General features: G+C 41.2%; 1 protein-coding gene across 1 annotated transcript in view; it reads left to right on the top strand.

Annotated features, from left to right (window-relative positions):
• The window catches only part of bco1 (beta-carotene oxygenase 1), a 36,105-nt gene extending 19,494 nt beyond the window's left edge, over positions 1-16,611 (top strand). The window contains exons 9-11 of the mRNA XM_061922010.1: positions 749-843; positions 7,028-7,139; positions 15,792-16,611. Coding sequence (XP_061777994.1) covers positions 749-843; positions 7,028-7,139; positions 15,792-15,946 — 362 coding nt within the window. The 3' untranslated portion in view covers positions 15,947-16,611. The remainder of the gene's footprint in view (positions 1-748; positions 844-7,027; positions 7,140-15,791) is intronic.
• The last annotated feature ends 1,248 nt before the right edge of the window (positions 16,612-17,859 follow it).

The following is a 17,859-nucleotide window of genomic DNA, read 5'->3' as shown; positions in this document are numbered from 1 at the left end:
TCCATTTTCTACCGCTTATTCCCTTTGGGGTTGCGGGGGGCGCTGGTGCCTATCTCAGCTACAATCGGGCTGAAGGCGGATTACACCCAGGACAAGTCGCTATCTAATTGCAGGGCCAGGTCTGAATGCCATACATAAATATTAGTTCCAGCTGAGTGTAGTTGCAATGAAAAGAAACACAGTGATGGATCTATGTGGTCTTTACAAAATGACGACATAACAATTGCATTGCACCTTGCACTGCACAAATGGTTGACTTGTTTAAGACTTAAAAATGAGGTGTAAAGACTTCCCTGCTGTGTAATGTGACGTGATGTTGGTAGTGTACAAATTAAAAATAGGAATATAAAATGCATTTTTTTCCACATCTGTATTTACACCATTACATGTAATACCGCTAGGATTACCGATGAATATTGTATCATTTAGAAATATCAATATTCCTTGTGATGTCACGTCTGTTGTGTCCTTGAGCAAGGATGGGTCGTGGTTAGGGCCTTGCATGGCAGCTCCTGCCATCAGTGTGTGAATATGTGTGAATGGGTGAATGTGGAAATAGTGTCAAAGTATCCCTACTGAAGGTGCATCCCTTTTTGAAGGGAATATTTCAAGTTTAGACAATTTATAAGGATTGTAAACACTGGGACAAAACTGTAAATATCGGCATGTGATCTGGATCAAGTGGTCTTTGTTTGATACCAGTCTTTTTCTTATCATTGTTCATCCAAGTCGCATTTTTCTCCATCAGGGCTTGAACTGCCTCGAATTAACTACGACCTAAATGGCAAGAGCCACCGCTTTGTTTACGGCAACTGTGTGGAGCAATCTGCGCTGGCTAAAGAGGTACGTTTGTGGTTTTGCCCTTACTTTGCAGCATGTTTGCCTTCCTTTGACTCTCCTGGGGCTTTTGAAAATGACACCTGTGAGGGCATGCATTCTTCACAGAAACATTGTGTTGCCATTTTGCATACGTTAGAATTCCACAAGGTGGAAGCTGTTAAAGCAGCGCAACTCTAGAAGTCGTTCCAAACCTTCCATTAGCCTTGGCTGCTATACCCACGGGTGTTCTTCATTTGGCAAAGCAGTACACTCTGCTAACACAAACAATGGGAAAAAGGAAGTCCATTAGGCTGCGGTAGTAAAGAAACTATACTTTAAAGAGCTTCCCCTCATTCTAACTGTATGCCCAGATCACAGCTTTGACGTCAGAGAAGAGGAAACACGCACAAGGACGCATCTTGGTTCTGTCAACAGGATATTTATTCTTCCCGCTCAAAAGCCCCAACATCCATTTTTTTAAGTTCCTAGTGTTTGTCTAAGCAGATCTGAATTAATAACTTTTACTGTTATAGTATCTCCCTAAAGGGAATACACTCCATTCTGTGAATACAGTACAATGAGTATCCTCTAGAGCAATTTTTCTTATAATTGTTTTTATTTTTCTTAAATCAACATAAAAAACACAAGATACACTTCCAATTAGATTAGATTAGATAGTACTTTATTCATTCCGTCAGGAGAGTTAGTGCACCAACTCAAAAAACCTTCCTTTTTCATGACAAAAAAAAAAAAAAAAAAAAGAATACTGTAATAGAGATCCATCTGGATTCATTAACTTATTTCTAAACATTTCTTCACAAAAAAAGAAATCTTTAACATCCATATTTATGGAACATGTCCACAAAAAATCTAGCTGTCAACACTGAATATTGCATTGTTGCATTTCTTTTCACAGTTTATGAACTTACCTTCATATTTTGTTGAAGTATTAATAAATATATTTATAATGGATGTTTGAATTGTTGCTATGTTTAGAATATTTAAAAAAAATCTCACGTACCCCTTGGCATACCTTCAGGTACCCCGAGGGTTACGCGTACCCCCATTTGAGAACCACTGCTCTAGAGCAGGGGTGGGAAAACTACGGCCCGAGGGCCATATCCGGACCGTTGGTCCCTCTAATCCGGCCCGCCAAATATTCGAACAGAATTGAGCAAAGTTCTGTTTTGAGAATTGCCACAACAAAACTGATGGTAGACTTTGACACACTGGCAAAAAAGGGTGATCAATAACACTGCACCCACTAAAAGAGAATGTAAGTGATAACCCTTTCATGCCATTTTTGTGTTTCTTTGCTGTTCTGATATGATATTGTTGAAAATAGATGTATTATGATTAAAATAGCCCATGTTTGAGAAGCGTACTCTTAGTTCCAACAGATATGATATGCTCTGAAATGCATTATGTACTCGCCCGGCCCATCAGTCAAATTTCAAAAGTCAATGTGGCCCCTGAATCAAAAAGTTTGCCCACCCCTGCTCTCGAGTAAGTTTGCACATTGGCAATACAGTGAAAAAAGATTGTCTTCTGGTAAAGCGTGAGTGCTGCCAATACCAAGGAGCTGTGGTTCACTGAGAGAATTCAAACATTGTATAGTGACATTCTGAAAACAGAGAATCTATCATGGATGTGTTGTCATTTTAAAAGTTAAAGTACCAATGATTGTCACACACACACTAGGTGTGGTGAAATTTGTCCTCTGCATTTGACTCATTCCCTTGATCACCCCCTGGGAAGTGAGGGGAGCAGTGGGCAGCAGCGGTGCTGCGCCCGGGAATCATTTATGGTGATTTAACCCCCAATTCCAACCCCCAATTTTACTTAGTTTCAATAGTATTGTCCACTTAAAATATAAAACCCGTTTCCATGTGAGTTGGGGAATTGTGTTAGATGTGAATATAAAAGGAATACAAAGATTTGCAAATCCTTTTCAACCCATATTCAGTTGAATATGCTACAAAGACAACATTTTTTGATGTTCAAGCTGATAAACATTTTTTTTTTGCAAATAAAAATTAACTTTAGAATTTCATGGCAGCAACACGTGACAAAGAAGTTGGGAAAGGTGGCAAAAAATACTGATAAAGTTGAGGAATGCTCATCAAACACTTATTTGAAACATCCCACAGGTGTGCAGGCTAATTGGGAACAGTTGGGTGCCATGATTGGGTATAAAAACAGCTTCCCAAAAAATGCTCAGTCTTTCACAAAAAAGGATGGGGCGAGGTACACCCCTTTGTCCACAACTGCGTGGGCAAATAGTCAAACAGTTTAAGAACAACGTTTCTCAAAGTGCAATTGCAAGAAATTTAGTGATTTCAACATCTACGGTCCATAATATCATCAAAAGGTTCAGAGAATCTTGAGAAATCACTGCACATAAGCGGCATAGCCGGAAACCAACATTGAATGACTGTGACCTTCGATCCCTCAGACGGCACTGTATCAAAAACCTACATCAATCTCTGAAGGATATCACCACATGGGCTCAGGAACACCTCAGAAAACCACTGTCACTAAATACAGTTGGTCGCTACATCTGTAAGTGCAAGTTAAAGCTCTACTTTGCAAAGCGAAAGTCATTTATCAACAACATCCAGAAACGCTGCCGGCTTCGTTGGGCCCGAGATCATCTAAGATGGACTGATGCAAAGTGGAAAAGTGTTCTGTGGTCTGATGAGTCCACATTTCAAATGGATTTTGGAAATATTCGACATCATGCCATCCAGACCAAAGGGGAAGCGAACCATCCAGATTGTTATAGAGGCAAAGTTCAAAAGCCAGCATCTTTGATGGTATAGGGGTGCATTAGTGCCCAAGGCATGGGTAATTTACACATCTGTTAAGGCACCATTAATGCTGAAAGGTACATACAGGTTCTGGAACAACACATGCTGCCATCTAAACGCCGTCTTTTTCATGGACGCCCCTGTTTATTTCAGCAAGACAATGCCAAGCCACATTCAGTTAGTTTTACAACAGCGTGGCTTTGTAAAAAAAAGAGTGCGGGTACTTTCCTGGCCCGCCTGCAGTCCAGACCTGTCTCCCATAGAAAATGTGTGGCGCATTATGAAACGTAAAGTACGACAGCGGAGACCCGGACTGTTAAACGACTGAAGCTCTACATAAAAAAAAGAATGGGAAAGAATTCCACTTTCTAAGCTTCAACAATTAGTTTCCTCAGTTCCCAAACGTTTATTGAGTTTTGTTAAAAGAAAAGGGGATGTAACACAGTGGTGAACATGCCCTTTCCCAACTACTTTGGCACGTGTTGCAGCCATGAAATTCAAAGTTAATTATTATTTGCAAAAAAAAAATCAAGTTTATATATTTATATATAATATTTATTATATATATATATATATAATTATATATATATAATAAAAATATATCAAATATTTTGTCTTTGTAGTGCATTCAATTGAATATGTGTTGAAAAAGTTTTGCAAATCATTGTATTCCGTTTATATTTACATCGAACACTATTTCCCAACTCGTATGGAAACGGTATTTGTATAAAATGGCTGCAATGTGGGAAGTGTACTCCTTGTTTGAAATACTGCACAGAATCATAATCCACTCTGCAATTACCATGGTTGCTTATGCACTCCCAGATTTAATTGCAATATTAACAATTTATGTGCACAAATCCGTGTGGCTATTTCTTTGTTTGATAGTACGCGTGAACAGTTTAATAAAGTACTGGCAGGTTATGGACTCATACTGTAAATCTAGCATAAATCATGTATTAATTCTTATTAATGTTACCTCATTCAAATGAAAAAGCTTACATTCACAATGCAGGTAAGATGCCCAATTCAAAATTTTGGGCAGGATTTTTTTTAATCCGATCTCTTTATGTTTATATTAGAAAAAAAAGATATTTTTATCTTTGTCTAATGCGTCCGTGTAGTGAGGTCAAAGCACACAAATCATGACATCGCACACAGAGCTTTGTATTTACAAAAGTAAATGCAATATCTGGGCTGTAACCATATGCTAGGTTGGATTTGACAAAAAATCTGAATTGTACTTTGACATTAAAAAAAATCATAAACCGAAAATTGTAACTTGCAGGTCTTAAAAAGGGTCATATTAAGATTTTTTTTCTACGATTAAAACACAAGGATGTGGTCCACATAACGTGAAATTGTGGTTCTTTGGTCAAAATGTTCCATAGAGTGTTTCACAAGCCGTTTTCTGACCATCTCTTCATGATGCGCCTTTTTGTTGGCGTCCTTATTTATGTGCCTCCTCTTTTACTGCTTCTTCTCCCTATCAGCCGTGTTGTGGTTTTTACTGACAGAATAAGTTTGAATTATACACTACTTTGTATTACAAATGGAAACAGTGGAGTACGCATGTGCAAATATGAGCTAGTCTGCCTACAACAAGAGGATAGAGATAAAGAAGGTGCTTATTGAGCGTGTACTACATTGTCAAACTCGTGCAAAGCACTTTGGGTAAATTTATACCATATATGGATAATCCGAAAAATGTCCCGGGACAGTACAAATTCTAAACTGCTTGTTTAGAGGAAGTACGAAGAAAGGCAAGATTTTTTTTTAATGAATATCTGCGCAATTCCTCCACGGTTTGATTTCAAATTTTCGGGACTTATGCAGATCCCAAATACACAACAGCATGTACCATCAGGTAAGAAAAGTTGGTTTTGCATAATAGGACCCCTTCAAGTGAAGTGCTACTTTTTGTTTTTTAGTCCTTGAGTCATTTTGGCTATCTTGAAACTGCCTACATTGGATCTTTTTGTTAAATTTGATCTTTTTATGTTGTCTTTCAGATTACAAAAAAATTAATCTCTAATGTGAAGGGAATGGTTAACTAAAGTATCCCGCATGTGTAACGGAGGCCAGCCAGTGTGGCTGGGCCATGTGAACATTCGTAAACAATATTGGATTAATACCTAACTTACGGAAGGCAAACTTGCACATACCGTTTATATTTAAGAATATAAATTGATTTATTTATATATCGATCAATCGTTACAGCCCTACTGTCCACACATTTCTCCCATTGTTAACATTATAAATGTTAGTATCTACAATATTTTTTTACAAAAAAATTAAGTCATTGTGTTGGACTGACGAATGGAAAATGACATCATTGGTCATTAGAGCTGGGCGATATATCAAGTTTGTAAGATATGTTGCTATATTTTTAAAGGACATATGAATTAAGAAAATATCGTAATATTGATATAATTTTTTTTCACGTTAAAATGACCAAACACTGCTTATTTGTTGTGTTCCTTGTTCTCCCTTGCTACCTACTTCCTCTCAACACTCCATGGGCTACTAAAACCACTTCCCTTCCTCCTTCCAAGACGTATTTGCACGTATAAGAACGTAATGATTGGTTGGTTGTTTACAAGGATGAGTCACGCTTGGTTGAGATTAAGGCAAAACATTAAGGACAGGCCAATATCAAGATACATATAGAATATCCAGTTTAAGTAAAAGTATATCGAGATATAATTTTAAGTACATATCGCCCAGCTCTATTGGTCATAGATCGATAATTTTGACAAAACCTCTTATGTTTGACTTTGAGTATTTCCAACACAAAACTAAATGTATTGAACAGCTCTTATCAGTATACAGTACATTTTAATTTTCCGGATGGAACTCTCCTGAAGGAATCAATAAAGATCTACCTATCTATCCATCTATCCATCTAACTATCTATCATCTATCCATCTATCTATCTATCTATCTATCTATCTATCTATCTATCTATCTATCTATCTATCTATCTATCTATCTATCTATCTATCTATCTATCTATCTATCTATCTGTCTATCTATCTGTCTATCCATCTGTCTATCTGTTTGTCAGTCACTAGGACATAGGTAACAACATAAGATGTTCTCTTTAAAGGGTATTTTGCCTATCATTCACAACCCCTATGTACAGTAAGACCAGAACACGTCTTCCTTTTTTTCATACATTATAAATTGTTAAATAAAGCAAGTATGAAGATTGTGAAAGATTGATGCAATTTCCAAAAAAGTGCCATTCCTCTTTAACTCATGGTCGTAGGTCAAAACTTTGGTATAGAAATATGAACTCTAGTTTTCTTCCAATATAGCTAACAAACCATTGGGGGAACAGCACACACTAGTCAAAGCATTCATTTTAAGTGTTTTAATGTCATCTTTTTCTGTAGATTGGCAAGTTTGACGTAGAAACCAAGCAAATGTTGACCTGGAGCGAAGACAACTGCTGGCCGTCTGAGCCGTTGTTTGTCCCAAGACCGAATGGCGAAACAGAGGATGACGGTAAGCATTCTACTGTGCAGAATTGAGAATGTCTCCCACTTTATAATTTCATTCCATCCATCCGTAGTAAATAAATGCGATCAAAAATCCACTTACAATGGAGCCAATGGGAGGCACTCCATTAATGTCAATGTATAGCCCTTAAAAAACATCCAAACAACTCCATTAAGGTTTTATATACATGATGTAAGTATATATGTAATGTATTAACAGGCACATGCATAATCTCTTTTGATCATTTCAAGCATACGCAGCATATTAATTTAGAAAACACATTCTCCTGTTTTTTCTGATTACTGATTTCTGCTCGCTGCAGACTTTGAGGGCCAACCAACACAATAAAGCATTACTGACTGTGCAATTTTTGCTGTCATTAGGATGCCCACTGCTAGGATGTTCATATATTCACGTTTAGATGAAGAACGACTCAAAATCCTCGCGAAGAAAAGGGGGGTCGAACCAGGCATCTTTTTGGGTCTTTTTTGCCTTTTCGGGGTCTAAATTGGCTGTCAAGTGTACCAACTTGTCTGAATACATCCTTGTCCTTCTACTATCCAGGTGAGAGGCATGGTTTATGATCTAGAATAAAGTTTGACGAGCATGGAAACGAGGAAGCAGCTCATCAGTCAACCATGTCAACGTTGACACACTTGCTCATGATCACGGCGCCGCTATACATAGTTTGTCTTAGCGCTTATAATAACAATGTCACTTATATTTAAATCATGAAATGTAAATGGAGTATTGTTGGTGTTTTTTGGAATGGTTATTTATTGGGTTTTATGGGCGGTATAGAGGACCTCCCATTAGAGTTAGATAGAATGCATTAAAAAAATACATACGTCATATCTTTGATTGTAAATGATTGCGAACGATAGGCAAGATGTTAAAAGAAAAGTGTAGTTCCCCTTGAAACGTGAATTGAGATTGCAAACAGGAAGCAGATTTGCAATTCTAATTCAAACTGAACGAAGTAGAATTGAATTACCAATTGATGATTTAGTTTGATTTAAGAATCATGGTTTAGAGTAATGTATATTAAATACATACCTATTACACCTATTTCAAATAAATTATGTTGCTATCTAGCTCTTGTACAAATTCTATTCATTTTAGCAAATATGTTCCAATTAAGAATAAAAGCATCTTCTATAAAACCGCTAACATTTGTAGGTATAAAACTGTTACTTATCAATGTTGGCCCTATCTTGTTAGCATGCTAATATTTTAGCCAATTCTGGTACAAATTCATGTCAACGATTGGAGCTGTTATTAGTAGATTGCACAGTTCAGTACATATTCCGTACAATTGACCACTAAATGGTAACACCCAAATAAGTTTTTCACCTTGTTTAAGTCGGGGTCTACGTTAATCAATTCATGCTTGGCACTAGCACGTTAACATGTTAAATGGTATTATCGTGCTAAGTTTTAACATGCTCTCCTTTCTGAGCTGCCACCTTATCGTGGTAGAGGAGTTTGCATGTCCCAATGATCCTAGGAGCTATGTCGTCAGGGGGCTTCTATGCCCCCTAGTAGGGTCTCCCAAGACAAACAGGTCCTAGGTGAGGGATCAGACAAAGAGCAGCTCAAAGGCCTTTATGAAAAGTACTTAGATTTCCCTCGCCCGGACTCGGGTCACTGGGGCTCCCCTCTGGAGCCGGGCCCAGAGGTGGGGCACGATGGCAAGCGCCTGGTGGCCGGGCTTGACCCCCTGGGGCCCGGCCAGGCTCAGCCAAAAGAGGCACCGTGGGTACGCCCTCCAGTGGGCTCACCACTCATGGGAGCGGTCATAGAGGTCGGGTGCAGTGTGAGCTGGGTGGCAGCTGAAGGCGGGGCACTTGGCGGTCCGATCCTTGGCTACATAAGCTAGCTCTCGGGATGTGTAACGTCACCTCGCTGGGAGGGAAGGAGCCTGAGCTTGTGCGCGATGTGGAAAAGTTCCGGCTAGATATAGTTGGACTCGCATTGACGCACAGCAATGGCTCTGGAACCTGTTCTCTCGAGAGGAGCTGGATTGTCTTCCACTCTGGCGTTGCTAGCAATGAGTGGCGATGGGCTGGGGTGGCAATTCTTGTTGCCACCCCGGCTCAAAACCTGCACGTTGGACTTTAACCCAGTAGATGAGAGGGTAGCTTCCCTCCCCCTTTGAGTTGGGGAACGGGTTATGACTGTTGTTTGTGCTTACGCACCAAACAGCAGCTCAGAGTACCCACCCTTTTTGGATTCCCTTGAGGGAGTCCTGGAGAGTGCTCCCTCGGGTGATTCACTTGTTCTGCTGGGGGTCTTCAGCGCTCATGTTGGCAACGATAGTAAAACCTGGAGAGGCGTGATTGGGAAGAATGGTCGCCCGGATCTGAACCCGAGGTTTGTTTTGTTATTGGACTTTTGTGCTCGTCACAGATTGTCCATAACAAACAACATGTTCAAACATAAGGGTGTCCATATGTGCACTTGGCACCAGGACACCCTAGGCCGCAGTTTCATGATTGACTTTGTATTTGTGTCATCGAATTTGTGGCTTCATGTTTTGGACACTCGGGTGAAGAGGTGTTGAGCTTTCTACCTGGTGGTGATAGTGGTGAGGATGCTGGACAGACCTGGCAGGCCCAAACGCATTGTGAGGGTCTGCTGGGAACGCCTAGCAGAGTCACCTGTCAGAGAGAGTTTCAAATCCCACTTCCGGAATAACTTAGAACATGTCACCAGGGAGGTGCTGGACATTAAGTCCGAGTGGACCATGTTCCATGCCTCTATTGTTGAGGAGGTTGAAAGGAGCTGCGGCCGCAAGGCAGTTGGTACCTGTCGTGGCGGTAATCTTAGAAGCCGCTGGTGGACACCAGTAGTGAGGGATGCCGTCAAGCTGAAAAAAGAGTCCTATCGGGTCCTTTTGGCTCATGGGACTCCAGAGGCAGCGGACAGGTACCGGCAGGTCAAGCGAAGTGCGGTTACAGTGACATGAAAGGAGTTTGGGGAAGCCATGGAAAACAACTTCTGGACAGCTTCGAAGCGATTCTGGACCACCATCCACCGCCTCACGGGTGGAAGCAGTACACTGTCAACACTGTGTATAGTGAGGATTGTGTGCTGCTGACCCCTACTGCGGCTGTTGTGGATCAGTGGAGGGAATACTTCGAAGACCTCCTCAATCCTACCAACACATCTTCCTATGAGGAAGCAGAGCCTTGGGAATCTGTGGTGGGCTCTCCCATTTCTGGGGATGAGGTTGCCGAGGTAGTTAAAATGCTCCTCGGTTGCAAGGCTCCGGGGGTGGATGAGATCCGCCCGGAGTTCCTTAAGGCTCTGGATGCTGTGGGGCTGTCTTGGTTGACAAGACTCTGCAACATCGCGTGGACCTCGGGGGCGGTACCTCTGGAATGGCAGATTGGGGTGGTGGTTCCTCTCTTCAAGAAGAGTAACCTGAGGGTGTGTTCCATCTATCGTGGGATCCCACTCCTCAGCCTTCCTGGTAAGGTCTATTCAGGTGTACTGGAGAGGAGGCTTCGCCAGATAGTCAAGCCTTGGATCCAGGAGGAACAGTGGGTTTTTCGTCCTTGTCGTGGAACAGTAGACCAGCTCTATACTCTCGGCAGGGTCCTTGAGGGTGCATGGGAGTTTGCCCAACCAGTCTCATGTGCTTATAGGACTTGGAGAAGGCATTTGACCGTGTCCCCCGGGAAGTCCTGTGGGGAGTATTTAGAGAGTATGGGATAATAGACTGTATGATTGTGGCGGTCCGCTCCCTGTATGATCAGTGTCAGAGCTTGGTCCGCATTGCCAGGAGTAAGTCGGACTAGTTTCTAGTGAGGGTTGGACTCCACCAAGGCTGCCATTCATCACCGATTCTGTTCATAGCTTTTATGGACAGAATTTCTAGGCGCAGTCACGGCGTTGAGGGTATCTGGTTTGGTGGATGCAGGATTAGGTTTTTGCTTTTTGCAGATAATGTGGTCCTAATGGCTTCATCTGGCCAAGATCTTCAGCTCTCGTTGCACCGGTTCGCAGCCGAGTGTGAAACGATTGGGATGAGAATCGGCACTTCAAAATCCGAGTCCATGGTTCTCGCCCAGGAAAGGGTGGAGTTCCATCTCCAGGTTGGGGAGGAAAGCTTGCCCCAAGCGGAGGAGTTCAAGTACCCAGGATTCTTGTTCATGAGATCGACAGGCGGATCAGTGCGGCGTATTCAGCAATGTGAACGCTGTATCGAACCGTTGTGGTGAAGTAGGAGCTGAGCCGGAAGGCAAAGCTCTCAATTTACCGGTCGATCTACATCCCCATCCTCACCAATGGTCATGAGCTTTGGGTTATGACTTAAAGGACAAGCTCACGGGTATAAGTGGCCAAAATGAGTTTCTTCTGCCGGGTGGCGGGGCTCTCCCTTAGAGATAGGGTGAGAAGCTCTGCCATCCGAGAGGAGCTCAAAGTAAAGCCGCTGCTCCTCCACATTGACAGGAGCCAAATGAGGTTGTTCGGGCATCTAGTCAGGATGCCACCCGAACGCCTCCCTATGGAGGTGTTTAGGGCACGTCCGACCGGCAGGAGGCCAAGGGGAAAACCCAGGACACGTTGGGAAGATTATGTCTCCCAGCTGGCCTGGGAATGCCTCGGTATCCCCGGGAGGAGCTCGACCAAGTGGCTGGGGAGAGGGAAGTCTGGGCTTCCCTGCTTAGGCTGCTGCCGCCGCAACCCGACCTCGAATAAGCGGAAGAAAATGGAAGGATGGTTTTAACATGCTAGCATTTTAGCCAATTTTGGGGTAAAACTAAGTCATGGATATTGTTATCCATCCATCCATCCATCCATCCATCTCCTACCGCTTACTCCTTTTAGGGTCACGGGGGGCGCTGGTGCCTATCTCAGCTACAATCGGGCGGAAGGCGGCGTACACCCTGGACGAGTCGCCACCTCATCGCAGGGATATTGTTATATAGTACTTTATTACTAGCATGTTACATATTATTAGCATGCTTATTATTGTTTTGTTTTAACATGCTAGCATTTGAGCTAATTTCCATATAAAACTAAGTCAAGGATATGTCTTTTATCTTGTTTGCATGCATATGTTTACTATTTCCTATGTTAGCCAATTTTGGCAAATAACTAAGATATTGATATAGATATTGTTACTTGGCACTATATTGTTAGCATACTAGGTGTTAGCACGCTAAGTTTTAACATGCTCACATTCTAGCCAGTTTTGTTATAAAACTAAGTCATGGATAGTGTCACCACCAGACTTACTGAGCTGCCCGATTCGTTTGGGCATGCAACTTCCATTCCCTACTTGATCTAAGTGTTTCCAAAATATTGACATTTTACTTTTTTTTTTTTTTTTTTTAAACAACCGTTACAAAGGTCCATTGATAAATTCAAATAATGCACAGCTTTGTGCTATATTGTCACCATGTTAAGTGGTAGCATGCTAGCATTTTAGCCAGTAGTGTAGTTACAAAAGCCAAGGTCATGGATATTGTATCTTCAAATCAAATCAAATCAACTTTATTTATAAAGCACATTTAAAATTTACTACAGGGGTAGCCAAAGTGCTGTACAATGGACAGGTTAAACGATAATACGAGGATCGAGCAAACAACACAACACAAACAAAACATGATAAAAAATAAATAAATAAAACATAAAAACAGGTTCACAGCAGGTGTATAATGGGGCGCCATTGCAGGATGGATATCACTCAGTCTTAAAAGCCAAGGGACAAAAGTATGTTTTTAAGAGAGATTTAGAAACAGGAAAAGAGGAGGCTTGTCTAACACTCAGAGGTAGGTTGTTCCAGAGCTTGGGAGCAGCAGCGGCGAAAGCTCTGTCACCTCTAAGCTTCAACCATGTGTCAGGGACCGTCAGTAGCAGCTGATCGGCTGATCTTAGGGATCGAGTGGGGCAGTAAGGCAGAAGGAGGTCGGAGAAATATGTTGGCGCGAGGTTTTTTAGACATTTAAAAACAAATAGAAGGAGTTTAAAATTGATTCGGTAACGCACAGGGAGCCAGTGAAGGGACGCTAATACAGGGGTGATGTGCTCACGTCTGCGGGTCTGTGTTAGCAGACGAGCAGCAGAGTTCTGCACGAGCTGCAGGCGGGCGAGGGAGGCCTGGCTAATGCCTACATACAGGGCATTGCAGTAGTCTAAACGATTCAAGATAAAGGCGTGGTTTAATTTCTCAAGGTCATGTCCTGACAGAAGCGGTTTCACTTTCGCTATTTGGCGTAATTGATGAAAGCTTTTTTGAACTGATTTGTTTTTCAAATTTAAAATCTGAGTCGAACTTTAGCCCCAGGTTTGTGACACAGTTGCTGAGATACGGGGTCAGAGCGCCGAGGTCAACGTTGGGGGAGGGAGAGCGACTTGGACCGAACAACATAACTTCTGTTTTGTCTTCATTTAGACTCAGGAAGTTAGCTGAAAGCCAGGCTTTGATGTTGTGCAGGCAGTCAATGAGACGTTGAACCGTGTTATTTTGTGCCATGGGAAAATAGATCTGGCAATCATCGGCATAAAAATGAAATGCGATACCATACTTCCTAAAAATAGAACCAAGGGGGAGAAGGTAAAGCGCAAATAGGATTGGCGCTATCTTGCTAGCAGTTGGAAGCATTTAAACAGGGTAGCCAATTTTAGAGGTATAAAACTAAGCCATGGATATTGTTTATTGGTGGTATTTTGTTTGCATGGTAAATGTTAGCATGTTAACACTTAACCCAATTTTGTAAGTATAAAATTAAAAGTCATGAATATTGTAACTTTGCTTTATCTTGCTAACAAGCTAAGTGTTATCAGTTTACCCATCTCGGAGGTGTAAAACTAAGTTATGGATATTGTTACTTTTTAATTAGGAAAAATGTTGGAAACATACTTTAAACCCGAGGGAATTTGTTGATTAATTTTACTGTTTTTAAATATGTTTTAGTATTGAAGCTAAAAACTATGTTAAACGTGACAAATTCTCTCTTTTGCTTAGTTTTAAGGAATTTCTGTGACTTGTAATGCATTTAATTCCATTTCCTGTAATTACAATTAGTTCAATTTCTAAAATTAATTAGAAATTTAAAATCCAAATTCAGAACTTTGCACAATCCGGACACATACACATTAGTTCATGTTGACATAATACATATACTTGACGAGAGTGCGCAAGCATGATCATATCACACCCATCCTTAAATCACTCCACTGGCTCCCCATTGCATCCCGGACCCAATTTAAGATGAACCTGCTAACTCACCAATGTATCTACGGCAACGCCCCCTCCTACCTGAAGGAACTCATTTCCCCTCAACCTCCTACCCGCAACCTCCGCCCCTCAAACAGTAAACTCCTCGAACCCATCAGGACAAAGTTACAATCCATGGGCTGCCAGGCTTTCTGCTCGACCGCTCCTGAACCATCCTAGAGCACCTCAGTCGGTCCGCCGTTTTTAGAAGGGACTTGAAACGCACCTTTTTAGCACAACTTTTATCTGATTTCTCTGCCTTCTTGTTTTTAAAGACACTGCTTGCTTATCTGTGTTATCCAGTGCTTTCATGCTTCTTTTTTCCATTTGTATCTATGTTTCTGTTTTGTCTAGTGTTTATCTAGTGTTTTTCATGATTTCATTTCTATTTAAATTTTTTGTTATACATTCTAACTTTCTATTTTTATTTTATTTTTAATTATTTTTATACTTTGTAACACTTTGAGATTTTAACAAATGTAAAGTGCGTTACAAATGTAATTCATTATTATTATTATATTATTACTTTAGGTCAGGGGTCTTAAACTCAATGGGTGAGGCTGGGCCGCAAGAAAAGATTTCCTAAAAAAATCTAACATGCATTTTTTTAAGAATTCACCTTCTTTGAATGGCTTTCCCACCCTAGCAACATACTTGTCAACTCTCGCATTCTTTCCAGGAAACACCCAAATATTTGTGCCCCTCCTGACAATCTCCCGGGGCAATCATTCTCCCGGTTTCCACCCGGACAACAATATATTGTACAATATACACCCCGCCGCCCCAACAACGCCCCCTATTGTAGCCCGGAAGAGTTAGGGCTGCATTGGATTCTGAGTACTTGTTCTGTTGTGTTTATGTTGTGTTACGGTGCAGATGTTCTCCCAAAATGTGTTTGTCATTCTTGTTTGGTGGGTTCACAGTGTGGCAAATATTTGTAACAGTGATAAAGTTGTTGATATGCCCACCCTCAGTGTGACCTGTATGGCTGTTGATCAACTATGTCTTGCAGTCACTTACTGTGTCTTCAGAAGCCAAATACAACATGTGGCTGGGCTGGCACGCAGTTTGTACAGATTGTAGTGGATGTTAAAGGCATTGCCTCCACGGTGCCCCCTTATTATTGTTGTTAGGGGGGAATTCAGGAGAATGATTACCCCTGGAGGGGCACTGACAACTGGGAGTCCCCCGGAAAAAGCGAGGGTGTACAAGTTTGACGCTGTAAAGCGTTATTCATACAAAACTTGAGGGCCGCACCAACATTCAATTTTCATGTTAAGGTGCAGACCGCAAAATAACATTGCGGCCCGCGTGTTTGAGACCCCTGCTTTAGGTGCTACAAACCACAATTAAATGAATACCAGTTCACACGCTTTAAGGTTATGACAGGATTTCTGACATTTTTATATATCTTGTCATGTTTGCAGGCGTGGTGTTATCATCTGTGATCAACAACAATCCCGACCAGTTGAACTTCATCTTGGTTCTGGACGGCAAAACATTAAAGGAGGTTGCCCGCGGGTACTTGAAGACTGAGCTCCACAAAGACGTACATGGGTTCTTTATTCCTGATGGAAATTAATCTTTTATTGTGCACATGAAATATATTTAGGAATGACGAAAAACACACTGACATTGGAAAAGTGTGCCAAAAAAGAAACGTAACACAACATACACTCCAGTATAACTGAGGCTTGTAGCTTATTTGCATGTCATAAACTGTATTATAATACCCACCCTTTTTGTGCTATTTTGTTTCTGTGTATCTGTGTTGGCCCTGCGATGAGGAAGCCACTTGTCCAGGGTGTACCCCGCCTTCCGCCCGATTGTAGCTGAGAAAGGCACCAGTGCCCCCCGCGACCCCAAATGGGAATAAGCGGTAGTAGTTGGATGGATGGATGTTTTGATTGGCAACACTAAATTGGCCCTAGTGTGTGAATGTGAGTGTGAATGTTGTCTATCTGTGTTGGCCCTGCGATGAGGTAGTGACTTGTCCAGGGTGTACACCGCCATCCGCCTGATTGCAGCTGAGATAGGCGCCAGCGACCCCAAAGGGAATAAGCGGTAGTAAATGGATGGATGGATGTATGTTTGGAACAAAACTATCTTTAGTTTCAACCAAAAGTATGAATGACTCCATTATTTGGCAAACAGTCATCCATGTGAAATATTTTATCATGTTGGTCTTTAACCTTTTGTCTTTGTATCACACTGTACAAGTTTAGCTTCAATAAACAAGGGGCTATATATTGCTTCACAGTCGCCTGCTATACAGTTTAAAAGGTGTTCGCCTGCGATAAAAGGAAAATCTTTACACTCATATCTGTAAATGATATCAGCTTGTATATTCAATAAAATGTGACTGTACTTCAAAACAGAACGCCATCATGTGAGCGTTAGTTTGAGAAATAAAGACAACTGAATAAAAAGTGTTCTAAAATAGTAAATACAAAAAAGCAATACATTTTTATTTTTGAATGAACACCCAAAGCCAGTCAAATGCATTTAGTCATCCTGTCCAATTTATTTTCTCATCCAAACTACAAAAAACATATATAAAAGGTTTGTAAATTGTACATCAATGCTGGAATTACTTCTTGGCTCTTGTAAACATAAATTCATCTGTGATTATACTCATGCTTTTGTATGGAATGCACATTTGTTTTATTTTTCTAAATGGCAGTTTGTTAATAGATGTAGTGCATTCATCATATAAAATCAGGCGCATTATTCACAAAAATGCAGAATTGATAGGAATAAATTAAAACTATACAGCTGATGATGCACATTAGCAACAATAATTATTTATAGCTGGATTGAGTGCACATTGTTCCCATACAGTGAACACAATATTAGACGAACGGTGGTGCCTTCTTCAGGCCATCTGTATGAAACGCAGGTTCTGGAAAGGACATCGTGTTACAGTTCTGGGGGATTATACGTGGCGGCGTCCAATCAAGATTCTGGAATCCTGGAGGGGTGTTGGGGTCTGCGCTAATGACCCCTCCCTTTCTCTGAACTGACCCTGTGTCAGCTCCCAGTATAAAAATTAGCTCAGGGAGGAGCTGGAAATGCAAATATGGTTGCCATAGCAACAATGACTTCCTCATGGCAATATAGCGTTTATTTTTTACTGGCTGTCTTCGTCTTTAGATGAAGACGACTTGCTTTTCTCAGAGTCTTCGCCACCTTTGTCACCTGGAGGGGAGAGATGGACAAGTTAGTCAGCTGGGTGTTTTATTTTGGAGGTCAAGCCCTGTACTTCCTGTTTTCCTTTTTTTTAATCTTCTATTGGAAATACATATTTAAATAATTAATTAGTTTGTATTGGATGTGACTCGTCCTCCGAATGTTCTGAACTCCTGTTTCTATTCAACTGTGGTATGGACCACAATGTGTAATGCTCCCCCAAAGAACAAACTAGGTCTGTGGTTCCCAAAACTTTTTTTTTTTTTACCACCTCAGAAAAATCATGGCCTTCCGAGTTAAACCACA

The sequence above is a fragment of the Nerophis ophidion genome, linkage group LG15, assembly GCF_033978795.1.
Source record: "Nerophis ophidion isolate RoL-2023_Sa linkage group LG15, RoL_Noph_v1.0, whole genome shotgun sequence".
NCBI lineage: Eukaryota > Metazoa > Chordata > Actinopteri > Syngnathiformes > Syngnathidae > Nerophis > Nerophis ophidion.
This window is presented reverse-complemented; position numbering and strand designations above follow the sequence as displayed.